We start from the raw sequence: 14,145 nt of genomic DNA, 5'->3' as shown, positions 1-14,145 counted from the left end.
CAGCTCTGCGGCCGAGTAGCTGGATAACTTGGGCAAATTACTTGACTTTAATTTGTAAAATGGGGTAATGATCACCTACACTTCAGGAGATGACATGATGTTGATGAGTTAATGAGGATAAACTACTTTGAGCAGCACCTGACCCTCAGTAAGTGTCAGTTGTTGCCAGTGTTGGGGGAGACAGCTCATGGCAAAGCCATCCTCTACAGAGGCCCATGGGGCCTCTTTCTGTGGGAACCCTGATGCGTGTTGACTGCTATATGCATCTTAGTTGTTTGCAGGTTTTGTTTTCTTTTTTCTTTCTTTTTTTTAAACTAATGGCATGCTTAATAAAGGTTTAAATGAAATGTGTTAGGTGTATAGAGAGATTTTAATGACCATAGAAATAGTAAAACAATATTTCTGTATTATAAGTTAATAACTCAAAGGTTGTTTATATTTTGTATAAATTTTAAATGATGTTTTAATTAGAGTGTAGTCAGGGCTGAAGGGATAATTGAATGCTTGTCTGCTATGCTTTTATTCTATTTATTAATACAGTTGAAACTCTCTTAACCAGCTTCCACTCCACCAGCATCTCTGTTTAACTGGCTTTTTAAATTTCTGATAGAGGTACTGGGTATTGAACCCAGGACCTAGCGTATGCTAAGCTTGTGCTCTACCGCTGAGCTACTTCCATCCCCAAACTGGCATTTTGAATTCCCTCTATAAAGCCATGGCCCACGCCGACTGCACGAGACTGATGGGCTACCTCGGGGCAGCCCACGCCCCTGCTCCCGGCGGCCAGCTGCACACTGACTCACCAGGACCAGCTGGGTTTGCTCCTAGCTAGTTAACGCCTGTTGTACTTGTTATTATAATTACGTGATGCAGTGAAATACGTAGTAAACCTGTGACATTAAAAGAAATTGTTTTTTCTGTGAAAAATAAGTTGAACGCTTGGGGGAAGTTTGATAAACGTGAGTCACTAAAAAATTGCCAGGATGTGGGTGACACAGTGATGAAAGACAGAAAAAAAAAAGGTTCAAAACCTGTAAAGATTCTGTACTTAGATTGTTTCACAACAGTCCCTAGTCTACTTGTTCGTTTTTTTTTTAAAAAAAGCAAAACAAATTTGGGAAAAAATGCCATCTTATCAGTGTGATTTACCCAAGAAAGATAGCAGGGAACTGTGGTCAGTAGCCCCGGACTCGAGAAGCCTTGGCTGGTCTGCGTCGCCAGCGCACACTGACCTGCGCCCTTACAGGTACATGTGTTTGTTTTAAGTTACTGTTCAACAGTTTCCTGCCTTAACAATGTTTTCCTTAATCTGCTAACAGTCCACATCACTTTAGGTAAAAGGACTAGCTCTCCTGTGCAATTCTGGCTGGTCTGTGTGAGTGTGCATGCTTGGGGGTGGGAGTGTGAGTGTGTGCCTGGAGTCGGGGCGGAGGTTGTGCGTGGGAGGTGTGCTCAGGCTGCAGCAGTGCTGTGGGTTATGTGACAGCAGTGAGCATTACCCTGTGGTTCTGTGGGCCTGGACTGTGGGTCCATTGCTGGGTGCTCAGCTGAGCCTGACCCGTGCGTGGCAGCTCCCAGGGTCTAGCTCCACCCCTGTTTTGGCGTGGGGGCACGCCGTGACTGGTGCTCTTTGTAGTCAGCTTCGGTTTTGGAATCACAGCCCTGCTACTCATTAGCTGTGTGATGTTGAGCCAGTTACTTAACTTTTCTGAGCTTTGTATGCTCCATTTGTAAATTGGGGTGTTTGTGTGAATACCCTTCCCCACTGGATGTGTGTGAGTGTTAAGGTCATAAAAACTGCCTTGCTCAGTGTCTGGCTCATTTTAGATTCTCAGTAAATAGTGCTCATGTGATCGGGTCCTGCTGGTATTCCTGCCACTGTCATCACCCTGCCTCCACTGAGCCAGCAATGAGGTGGATCTTTGCTTTATTGTCCATCAGTGGAGAGGGTGCCTTTCTGGAGGATGGGCATGAAGAGCCAGCTGGCTGGGAGGGTGTGCTCATCTTTCCGGGCTTCCTTCTGATGGATCTTCTGCTGTTCCTGCCTCTGGGCCTGCATGTCCCGGGCTGTTGTCTCTTCTGTTTGGCCTCCTAGGAAGGGGTTTCCTTCTAATGAAGTGTTGCTCACCTCTTTGATTGGGAAGCTGCCGTACGTAATATACATTCATAGATAAATGTATATTGTTTGTCAGCACATAAAACCAAAACAAATTTTGTAAAGATTTTCGCTGTTACATCTAGTAAAGCCAAGTATTTCCTCTTCCAGTGTATTAAAAAAAAGTTCTCATCATGACTGTTGAAATTGATTTCATGACTCCTTAGCGTGATCTCCTGGCCCAGTAATGGGTTGCCACCCACAGTTTGAGAAGCACGGCTCTGAAGGCTGCCCCTGGCTGTGGAGCCTGGCATTCTTCCCGTCACCTCTGCAGCCTCCTCTCCCCTGTGGCATGGGTGCTGAGGGGGTTCCCTTGGATAAGAAGTGGTCCCCTCCCTGCTTTCAGGGTGCTCGCAGTCCTCAGGGGAGACAGGCAGGCAGGTAAGGAGGCCTGTCACAGGGCAGTGTAGGGTGCAGCTGAGGGCCGAACCCCGCGTATCGCTGCCTCCCTGGGTGCACTGAGGGGGGCGGTGGGGGGGAAGGTTGGAGAGGGTAGTCTTTGATGTGAAGAAGAGTTTTAACTTAGGACTTGAAGCGCGAGATGGGAACTGCCAGAGGGGAAGGCAAGTGCAGAGACTCACCTGTGCAAAGGTATGGAAGTTGGTGTGGGTTTCATGAGTTCACAAGTTCATGTGCCAGGTGCTTAGGGTACTGAGTGGAGGTGATGATCCACGAGTTGCTCAAGAGGCCAGGGAGGCCCAGGGTGAAGGGGTGGGGTAGTGTCTGTCCTTTGGGCAACGAGGAAACCAGTACAGCTGAGCTGTACCTGCCTGAAAATTCTATGATAAGATTATTTTTACTTTGATTTTTTTTTTGAGGCAGTGAGCGTTTTATTAGATGTTCGTTCTAACGTCTTTGGACGTAGAAGGATGGCAGACTTATTATCCACGTTAAATGTATAGGATATTTTGGAGGGGTTCTTGCTGATGACGCTTCTTTCCCAGGTCATTATGTCAACAGTAAATATATTTAAACTTTAGTTATGATGCTCCGACCTTGACTGCCTCTTGAACTTTGGGCTGTAACAAAACGCAGAGCTGCAAAGCCCACGGTTTGAGGGCAGTAGCTTATTGGAGAGTGGTTGTATTCGTTTGCTCTGGCTGCTGTTACAAATGACCATAAACTTAGTGACTTAGAACAACACAAGGGGTGGAGGGTGTAACTCAGGGGTAGAGCGCCTGCTTAGCATGCATGAGGTCCTGGGTTCAATCCCCAGTCCCTCCATTAAAAATAAATAAAGGAGCCTAATTACCTCCCCCCTAAAAATAAATAAAAACATTTTTAGAAAAACCAACTAACCAAACAAAAAAACAACACATATTCATTCTCTTACAGTTCTGGAGGCCAGAAGTCCAAATCAGTCTTGCTGGGCTGGTTCCTTCTGGAGGCTCCAGGGAAGAATGCGTTTCTGTCCTCTTCCAGTGTCTGGAGGCCGCCAGCATCCCTTGGCCTGTGGCCACATCACTCTGATCTGCCCCCCAGTCATGTCACCTGTTCCTCTTCTGTAGTGACATCTCCCTCTGCCCTTTCAGAAGGACACTTGTGAGGACGTTTAGGGCCCACTCAGATAAACCAGGATAATCTCCCCATCTCAAGATCTTAATCACATTTACTAGTCCCTCTTGGTTGTTTCTGCTTTTTTTTTTTTTAATCATTTCAAATAACATTGTCCTGATATCCTTGTAGGAATATCTCCATGTCCTGGTGGGAATATATGTGAAGAATTGATTTGTGTCAGAGGAAACATGGCAACATCTTTGTTGAGATAGCTGTTAGCAAGCAGAGCACCCCCCCCCCCCATTTTTGTATCACTTGACAGGGCTTGTGGTCAGGAGGGACGAAGCTGATTGGCCACGCTGGAGGTAGCCTGCTTCCTTGTGCCCGTCTTCCCACCGCAGACAAGGTGGTGGCAGAACGTGGCTGTGCAGGGTGTTTCTGGAGCTGTGAGCTCTTGAAGGATTTAATGGGACATTTCCCAGTAGTTCTGTCAACTTCTAAAGTTCTGGGGGATTATCAGAGTTGAAATGAATGTTGAATAAATTATTACTGTTTTAGTTGGACCTCTTAAACTGTATGTGGAGAAACTGATCTGAAATATGTAAACCTGGAAACAGGTTTTCTAATTAGTTATATAGACTGCTGGTATGTGTTTTAAAAAGTTCAGGCTGAGCACTGAGGCCTCAGGGTGACATCTGGCTGCCTGGTGGTCTCTGACTTTTTATTTCAAATCAGAGTAGCTGAGTATTGAATAGAACAGCAGGCACCTAGCACGGTGTCCTGAAGGACATAGAAGTTCCTCTCAAAGGTTTGTCAAACAACATTGGGTTCTTTAAAGAGCAAGCTCTGTACCGGAACGGCCTCGAGCATCAACCAGGAGAACCCCATTTAAACACAGCAGGATGCCTGGTCAGTGCAGAGGCCTCTGCCGGCTGGAGCGGATAGGGTGAGTGGCTTAAGAAGCGTGTTCTCTAATGACCCTCATGTTGCACAATCACAGAATTGGGTTTCTCCACATAAGATCTGAAGCAGAGATTGGCTCAAGTGTTTCGGCTTAAAGAGGCTTTCACTTTGAGTCTTATCCTGTTTCTTCATCACCTAAGTCTTGACAGGTGGTACCTTCCTCAACCAAGGCTTCAGTCCCTCTGCTGCAGGTGGGAGCTTGACTTCTGTGCAAGTGGGCCTTGCGACAGAGTAGCAGTGGCAGGTCGGGGGAAGGAGGGCGTGTGGAAGTTCGGAGCCATGTAAATCGCTGTCCTTTCTCCCCTGCTCTCTCATTTGCGCATCCTGCACCCACCCTTCAAGGACCTGAGCCCAGCAGCGCAGCTGGAAGGCCGGGGCGCGCGGCCAGGAGGACTTGGCCCCCAGTCGGCGGTGGCGGCGGCGACCTGCCACGAGCGTGTGAAGGCTGCCCTGAGGCCCGTGCAGTAAGCAGGGCCGCTGGAACTTTGTACCGCGGTGGGGCCAGCCGTGCCCGTACTCGGCCAGTTGTGTCAAAGAAACGAGCAAAACTGTGTCAGGCATCTGTGAGAGTTTCTTTTTCTTCTGAGCAACTATTTTGAAATAGCTTTTTCTGCAATTCTGTAATTTTTATAAAATCAGACTTCACCACAACATTGCTCATTGGATTATAGTGGGGAACTGACTGGAATTCCTCTGCGCAGTTGTCTGTGGAAATGTATGGCACAGGTTGCCAGGCACTAGAGGAGACTTAGGAAATACACGGCACGTGTAACATGCTTTACCCTGTTTATTTGCTAATTCACACTTGGGCTCAGGTAAATAAACTGCAAGAAAACATTTATCAAGTATAAATATATAAGCAGGTGCACTTGCTAGATTCCTCGTGACTCCTTGTTAAAACAGTTAGCAAAGGGTTGTGCATTCATTGTGTATTTTCATAGAGTGATGGGAACATAAGGATGTTAATTTCTCTACATTCTTCTAAATTTTTAAGGCACTTTAATGAAATTCAAAGAAGGCAAAAAAATCATGCTTTCTAGAACATAAAACATTGAAAAATGATTATTTTACATGATAATGTCATCTGCCTGATTCACACTAGAGGTGAAACTCCCTTTTCCGCCCTTAACCTTTAATCCACCTCAGGAAAAACCAGCTGATGCACATTTCTTCCTCTTCTTTATTTGTTTATTTTAATAACCTTATTGAAGTATAATTTACCCATGATTAATTCACTTAGGTGAACAGGCTGATAGAGTTTAGAAATTGTACATAGTCATGTAAACACCTCCATAATCAAGATTTAGGGCATTTCTGCTGCCCTGCAAACTTCTCTCACGCCCCTCTGCAATTGATCCCCTCCCCTAACCTCTGGCCCCCGGCAACCTCTGATCTGTTTTCTTTCACTGTAGCTTTGCCTGTTTGAGAATTTCACATAAGTGGAATCACACTGTGTGTAGTCTCTTTGTATTTGTCATCTTTTACTTTGCATAATCTTTTTGAGACTCATCCATATTGTTGAGTGTTTCCATTCATCTCCTTCCTTTTTTTATTGCTCAGTGGTATGCAGTAAGTACGGTATATCACAATTTGGTTATCTGTTCGCCAGTTGATGGACTTTTGGTTTATATCCAGTTTGGGACTAGTATGAATAATGCTTGCCCTGAATATTGCCCTGAATATCCAAGTCCTATGTGTAGACTTGTTTTCATTTCTTTTGGGTAGATATGTGGAGTTGGGATTGCTGGGTGTGTATTTAATTTTATGAAGTACTGCTGCACTGTCTTCCAGTTCATCTGCACCCCTCTGCGTTCCCATTAGCAGCTCAGGACAATTGCAGTTGCTCCACATCCTTCCCACCACTTAGCATTGCCAGTGTTTTTAACTTGAGCTGTTGTGTGGGTGTGGTTCATTTTGGTTTTCTGTTGCATTTCCCTGAGAATTTACAACGTTGAGTATCTTTTCTTGTGCTTGTCAGCCATCTGTGTATCTTTGGAGAACTGTCTGTTCAGGTCCTTCACCCACTTTTTAACTGACTTGTTTATTCTGTCATTATTGAGTTGTAAGAGTTCTTTATATCTTTTGGATACAAGCCTTTTGTCAGATTATACAGATATTCAGAGAAGAAAATTTTTTTATCTTGATAAAGTTCATTTTACCATTTTAATCTTTTACAGATTGTGCTTTTTGTGTTCTGTTTAGAAAATCTTTGCCTAACCCAATGTCACAAATATTTTCTTCCATGTTTTCTCCTTAAATTTTAATGGTTTCACTCTTACATTTAGGTAATTTGTATATTTTAAGTTAGTTTTTCTGTATGATGTGAGGTAAGGGTTGAAGTTCACTTTGTGCCATTCAGATAACCAGTTCTAGTACCACTTTTTAAAAGGACTATCTTTTCCACATTGAATTTCCTGGCACCCTTGTTGAACATTGGTTGATTTTTTTATATGCTTAGCATTGTCCCATGGCCCGTTGATTCTTCCTTTATTTCTTTCTTTTGTCTTCTCTCTGTTTCATTTTGGATAGTTCGTACTGCACTGTCATCAAGTTCACTGATCTTTCTTCAATGTCTCATCTGTTCTTAATCCCATCTAATGTATTTTTATCAAAATTGTGGTTTTATCTCTAGAAGTTTTGATTTTGATTTTTTTCAACATTTTCCATGTCTCTGTCCAGTGTGTTCAGCCTTTCTTCTAGCTGCTCAAACATGGGGAAACAGTTATAATAACTTTCAAAGTTGTCTGCTAATTTCATCCTTTGTCATCTCTGGGTCTGTTTCTGTCTGCTGATCTTCCTCCTCATAGTGAGCTGTATTTTCCTACTTCTTCGCATGCCTGGTGATGTTCTGTTGGCTGCCTGATACTATGAGTTTTACTTTCCCGGTGCTAGATTTTTTTTGTGTTCCTCTACATATTCTTGAGCTTTGTTCTGGAATGTAGTTTACTCAGAAACAGTTCGATACTTTCGAAGTGCACTTTTAAGCTTTTTTATGTGGTAGGAGAGCAGCCTTTAGTCTTGCGATAATGAGTACATACCTAAGACCCCATGACATATGAAGTTTTCCACTCTGGCTGGTGGGACCAGACACTATTCCTGCCCCTGTGTGAGCCTCGGGGATTGTTCCCTGCGCTCCTCTCAGGGAGTTCTTTCCCCATTCTTGGAGCTTTCTTATACGCAAGCGTGATCGTGCTCAGCTGGAGACTTGGGGAACCCTGACATCTCTTCAGCCCTTCTGTACAGCTCTCTTGCCTCCAGGGCTGTGCCTGGTGAGCTCCACCTGCCGTGGGGTTCCCAGCTCAGTCTTACCAGGGCTGCACCTGGGTTCCCCCTGCCTGCACCGTGGCCTGGAAACTCTCCACGCAGTAAGCTTGGGCTGGGGGAGGCTCACCTCACCTGTTTTCTGTCCCTCAGGGATCGCTGTGCAGCCTGACGTCCAGTATCTGAAAACCAGTGTTCCCTAGGTTTTGTTCAGTTTTTCAGTTGTTTCAGATGACTGTAAATCCAGTCCCTGTTGGTCCATCTTCACTGGAAGTAGAAATCTCAGCTGAGTCTTTTAAAAAGTTTTAATGAAATAATTGTAGTGCACAGGCAAGTATAGAGAATGGTAAATTGATTACCTGGGTAGCCACTACTATTATATAATTTTGTCATATTTCTGCTTCATGTTTTGAAAGCAGATTAAAACATTACATATGCATTTTGGAGCCTCTCTTCTCCACAATCCCATTCTTTTCTTGCCTTTCACAGAGGTAACCAGTATTCTGTACTTGATAATTCTTATTCTCGTGTGAATTTTTTATAGTTTTACTATGTATGTATCTCTAAATAATATATGTTAATAGTATTATCTTGAAGTTTTAAAATACCATGTTGCACATGTCATTCTTCAATTTTCTTTCTTTTTTCATTCAGCAGTCAAAAAATATCTGTCCATATGATCCATGTAGTGTTAGAGGGAATGTGCATTCCACAAGGACAAGAACATTTGCTCACTGGCATATCCCAAACACCTAGAGTGGTTCCTGGCACATAGAAGGCACTTAATTAATATTTATTGAACGAATGAATTCATGTTAAGTTATGTATAGTATCGGATTGTATGAATATACTACAGTGTCTTTGTCTCTTTTCCTGACAACGGATGTTTAGATTTTTGGGTTTTTTGCTAATGTGAACAGCGCTGCAGTGGTGTTCTTGTTTGTGTCTCCTTGTGCACATGTCCAAGAATTTCTTAAAGAAATTCTGGGTAGCTGAGTCTTGGGGTAGATACCTCTTCACCTTAACTGTGTGTTGCTGAACTGTTTTCCACGGTAATAGTTTCAGTTTACACTCCCCTCAGCAGTGTGTGAGAGTTCCCATTTCTCCATATCTTCACCAGCATTTGATGTTATCAGATCTTTAAGTTTTTGCCAACTGTATGCATGTGACATTACATTTTGTTTTACCATTGAAAAATAATGTAACACTTCATTTTTCCCAATAGAAATTCAATGTCGTCTTTCCGTCCTGGGAGAGGGCATAATGATGGTCGGAAGAGTGTGTTTTACACCAGTGAGGAGTGGGAGCTGTTGGAGGCGAGCCCTCAGGACCTGGAGGAGTCCCTGGTGCAGGAAGAGAGAAAGAAGCAGATCCCCGAAGGAAACAAAGGTACAGACGAGGTTCCTGTTGCCTGGCATTCTCGCTGCTGCCCCCTGCTAACCACCGGTGACGTGGCAGACCCTTTGGTGGCAGCTCTCCCTAGAAGGGTCTCCCAGTGGGAGTCATGCTCTCTTTGTGGGAGCTAAAACACAAAGGCTTGAAAAATTAGATGTCACAAGAAATAAATAACTGTCCAGTCCTGTGGTTCTTCAACTTTTTCAGGGGATAGAATATCCACAAGTCATGGTGCTCTTTAAGGAGTTACTGATTTTTTTTAAATAAGACTTTTAATTTATAGACATTTGTTACTGCACACAGAAGTGAAATACGTCATATTCCACAGTTTTGGATTTACAGCCTCTCTTACCTCCTCTGAGCTCCTGCCCCTCCCTGCACCCACCGTCAGCTGGATTATTTTAAGTCGCATTCTAGACATTAATCCACTGCATCTGTAAACATTCTAGTATGTATCTCTAAGAGATGACTCTTTTAAAAAAATCATAACCACAGCTTCATTATTTTAGCTAAAAGCAGTTACGTAAATCCTTATTTTCTGCTTCCCCAGTTATTTCACAAACATCTGCTTGCAGACAGTCTACTCAGATGAGGCGCTAACACCCCAGGGGGTTTAGTTGTGCGTCTTTTTAGGTCTCTTTTAGTCTGAGCAGCTCTGTCTTTTTTTTTTTTGTCTTCTGTTCTATGCTTGATGGAAAAAACAGGGTCTTTGTATCAAGGAATTTCCCCCATTCTGAATTTTGCAGAGTTGCATTTCTCTGGGGTCACTTAACATGCTCCTCTGTCCCCGTATTTTCCGCACGCTGGTCGCTGGAGCAGAGGCCTGCCCAGATTCAGGGTTGGCTGCTAATTACGACAAGAGTGTTTTGGCGGGGGCGGGGGCGGGGGCGCTGTGTATTTCCTGCTGCACTACATGGGGAGCCACGTCGTGTCTGCTTTTCCCTCCTTGTGTGATGTTAAGGGTGATCAGGATTTACTTTAGGGTGTCAGCCTGACCCTTCGTACTTGTCTCCCCTAGCCTTTTGCCTGATGCATGAAGCAGCCCTTCATGATCCTACACCTGTCGATCCACTGAGGGAACACTGATGTTTTAAATGTAAAATAACAATCAATAATTTTGAATTTCTGCCTTATGCTTAATTCTAGCATGAGCTAGGAGGACCAGGAGGCAGGACTTTAGGAAGTCTTTACCGAGAGCGAGTATTTACCAAAGGAGATATTTTTTTCTGTCGCCTGGGGAGGGCCCACCATGACTTGCTTTGGTGGGGAGTTTACCTGTGATCCACAGGATGGTAGCGTGGGACCCTGTGGTCCAGTGTGTCATGGTGAAGATGTGGCCAAGCTGAGCGTGCCTCGTGACCCAGCACGTGGCACAGCTGGTGGGGTCACCCAGGAGAGGGCCTCGTTGTGAACTGGGTGTGCTTTCCGGAGGAACAGGGATTTAGATTGTTTGAGATAAACGGTGTTGGCTCTGATTGCCCGTGGAGACTAGGAATGCAAGGGTGAGTGGTGAAAGAGTGGGAGGGAAAAATTGGTAAGGCTTAGTGCCGGGCTGGTCAGGAAGCTCCTCACACCCTTAGGGAGCAGCTTCTTGTGGGGAGCAGCCCTCTCAGCCTCTGCCCAGCCCCTGCTCCCCTTGGGAGGGAGCCTGTTTGAAAGGCATGGAGGGACAGAGATGGATCTGGATTTTTATCTTGCTGATTCACGGTATTTTCTGTAATAGCTCCAAGAATCAGCCCACCAGCTTCTTGTCCATGATACTCATGGGGAGGAAGTTGTTCTTCCTTGTGTTTTCCCCTCTATTTTTAAGTAAAATTTTTAATCAAAGTATTAATAGTAACATGCAGAAAAGTCCCCAATCAGAAATGTGTAGCGTGATTCGTCTCCACCAAGTGAACATACCCATGTAGCCAGCACTTGCTTGAAGAAACAGGACAGAACCAGGAGCCGAACCCTATCCCCAGACACCTTCCAGTCCCACCCTGCCTGCCCCGCCGCCCCCAGAGCCACTGGCCTGACTGCTGACGACGTAGATTTGTTTCGCCTGTTTTCTAGATTTGTATAAATGGAATCTATAGAGTATGTGTGTCTCCTCTCTGTATTGTGTGTGTGTGTGTGTGTGTGTGTGTTTAAAATGCTGCTTCTTAGCACTCGCCCTCCAGAGATCTTTATTCAGTAACGTCTTTATATTTTGAATGTATGTCTGAATCCACTTACACTAAAGTTTATTTGGATCCATCGACATTTTTAAGTACTCATTTTTAAGGAAGAGAATAAAACGTGTTTGCAATTAAGAAAAGATACATTTGGGGTTTCTTGTTTTGTTTTGTTTTTACTAAGGACAGATTAGCAAAAAATAAGAAGCCAAGGATCCCTCGTATGTTTCTGAGTCCTACCCTTGGAACCAACTATCTCATTTGTAGGTGGGGACCCATCTCTGGGGAAGGGACACCTTGTTTTCAGGGTGCTGTGGGAACTCGGAGCAACCATGTTCTTCCCTGGCCTGTGTCTCTGTTCTCATTGGTCCTGAAAGTACCCAAAATTGGAAAACAGTGATGTGAACATATAGGCTTGGAGCTGATCTTTTGGAAAATTAAACTTAGCATCACAGAAGAATCTTGAGGGGGTGTGGTACCGTTTTGTCATAAATTCCTCACTAGTGCTGGTATACAGTCTGCCTTTCTCCATCTGTTCTAAGGCAAAGACTGAGCGATCACATAGAGAAAGCTTTCTTTAGAAGCAATCACATGAAGGATCCAGTGGGGGAATCATCTTTGGTTTTAAGCCTAGTTATTATTGAGAATGAGGCGGGGCAGAGAGTGATGAATGCACAACTTCCTGGAAGACGATAGGTGAGATGCTAATGTGTTTTGTTCGAATTTCCGAAAGGAAGATTTGGCCTGCACTTAAAAAAACAAGTTTTGTTTTTACGTAGGGGTAACTGGCTCAGGATTTCCCTTTGATTTTGGACGTATTCCCTACAAAGGAAAGCGTCCTTTGAAAGACATGATTGGATCGTACAGAAATCGTCACAGTAGTGGTGACCCTTCAGCCGAGGGGACATCGGGCAGTGGTGGCGCCAGCAAGCCGGCCTCTGAGATGCAGCTGCAGGTGCAGAACCAGCAGGAAGAGCTGGAGCGGTTAAAGAAGGACTTATCCAGTCAGAAGGTAATTCTCCCTCCTCACATTTCTATCTCCTGTCACAGCAGCAGTCCAGAAACCAGAGGAGCAAAGCCTGGCTTTCATTTTTCTGACTTTTATTTCCCAGAGGTGCTTCCCCCTAAAAGTTGTATGTTGCCAGGGCCGCTGTCCTAGACACTGCTGCTCTGCTTGATCGTTTGTTCAGAGACATTTGAATTTCCGAGGAAAGTGAAGACCCACCTCAGGACAGAACCTGAGGGTTCTGAAGGGGCAGGGTATTGCCTGCCCCTCACCCACTCCTGCCCTGACGTCCAGTCTCTGAGTGCAGCTTCATGAACAGTTGTTAAAAGAGTTTCCACATCCTGTTAAACAGTTTCCTTCTGAGCTGATCAAACCTAATTATACCAATTCCTCTGCAGATCAGTGAGTTTAGAGCTCAGATTTTTTAATACGGATTTACTGGGAACCATTGCTCACTGCAGTCTGCCTGTCCACTATTTCCTGTTTCCTATTATTGTTCTCTGCAGACAGCCTTTATGGAATAAGTATTTTTCCTTCTCTATTTTTGAGATCCTTCAAGAGGAAGTTCGATATTCAAATATTTCCAGTAAAGTTTCTGCATTTGCTCAGATTCCAGTGGGGGCTCCGTGTAGGGTTGTCACGATTTCTGCTTTTCCTCCTGTCCCTGCTCCTCACTCCATCCTCCTCGGCTTCCCAGGAGCTGGTGCGGCTGTTGCAGCAGACGGTGCGGTCTTCCCAGTATGACAAGTACTTCACGAGCAGCCGCCTCTGTGAGGGGGTCCCGCAGGACACACTGGGGCTTCTGCACCAGAAGGATGACCAGATTCTGGGCCTCACCAGCCAGCTTGAGAAGTTCAACCTGGAAAAAGAGAGCCTTCAGCAGGAAGTGAGGACGCTGAAGAGCAAAGTGGGCGAGCTCAGCGAGCGGCTGGGGATGCTGATGGAGACCATCCAGGCCAAGGACGAGGTCATCATCAAGCTCTCGCGGCAGCTGAGCGAGTGTGAGGGCAGCGTGTCTTCTCCCACCACCTCGCCCGGCTCGCCCACCGCCGCTCTCGCCAGCAGGGAGCAGCTGGAACTGGACAGGCTGAAAGTAAGAGCAGGGTGTGGGCTCCCATCATGAGACAAGAAATCCAGAGCCCATTAACAGTCTGTCAATGTCGCTCTAGAGCTGCTGGCCTCAGCGAGCTCATTTGATGTAACAGAGCAGCTGTGCTTTTTTTTTTTTTTTTCAAACAAATGTCACAGGACTTACAGTCAGATAACTGTTTTCTAAGAAGCTTCCTTGGAAAATGAAAGTCTGAGTCCACCAATGTCACCATAGCTCAGAATAGTTTCACGTCTTCCCCTCCCTTGCTCTCAGGCAGCCGAGACTTCTCTATTTATACACCCTTAGAACTTCATTGTTCCTCGTAATGTCTGGAGGCTTTCTTGCCCCCTCTGTGCACAGATGCTCATACCAGCATCATTGCACAGCCTTCCCCAGGACCTGGTAGAGGCCAGATGAGGGAGCGTTGTTCCCAGCAGCTAGTGTGGGTCTGCTGGGGAGGTGGGCCCTGGCTCCCAAGCCCTCCTGGAAAGAGGGTCTGCTCAGAGTTGGTGCTCCCACCCTGCGCCTAAAGCAGGCGGATCCTGACACTCAAGAGGGAAGGCAGAGCTCTCCTCCCTGTGTCCCTCTCTAGGCTGATCCCAGGGATGGGACGCTGGTTCCT

At 45.3% G+C, this 14,145-nt stretch overlaps 1 protein-coding gene across 4 annotated transcripts in view; it reads left to right on the top strand.

The window, feature by feature from the left end:
- The window catches only part of TBC1D2B (TBC1 domain family member 2B), a 72,386-nt gene that overhangs the window by 32,614 nt on the left and 25,627 nt on the right, over window positions 1-14,145 (top strand). For 3 of the 4 annotated variants that reach the window (XM_072950915.1, XM_031691755.2, XM_031691758.2), the window contains 3 exons: window positions 9,102-9,265; window positions 12,207-12,439; window positions 13,131-13,526. In XM_072950915.1, the coding sequence (XP_072807016.1) occupies window positions 9,102-9,265; window positions 12,207-12,439; window positions 13,131-13,526 (793 nt within the window). The remainder of the gene's footprint in view (window positions 1-9,101; window positions 9,266-12,206; window positions 12,440-13,130; window positions 13,527-14,145) is intronic. The other variant, XM_031691756.2, reaches the window with a different exon arrangement.

Source organism: Vicugna pacos, chromosome 27, assembly GCF_048564905.1.
Source record: "Vicugna pacos chromosome 27, VicPac4, whole genome shotgun sequence".
NCBI lineage: Eukaryota > Metazoa > Chordata > Mammalia > Artiodactyla > Camelidae > Vicugna > Vicugna pacos.
Note: the sequence above shows the minus strand (reverse complement) of the source record. Positions and strands in the feature narration are given on the sequence as shown.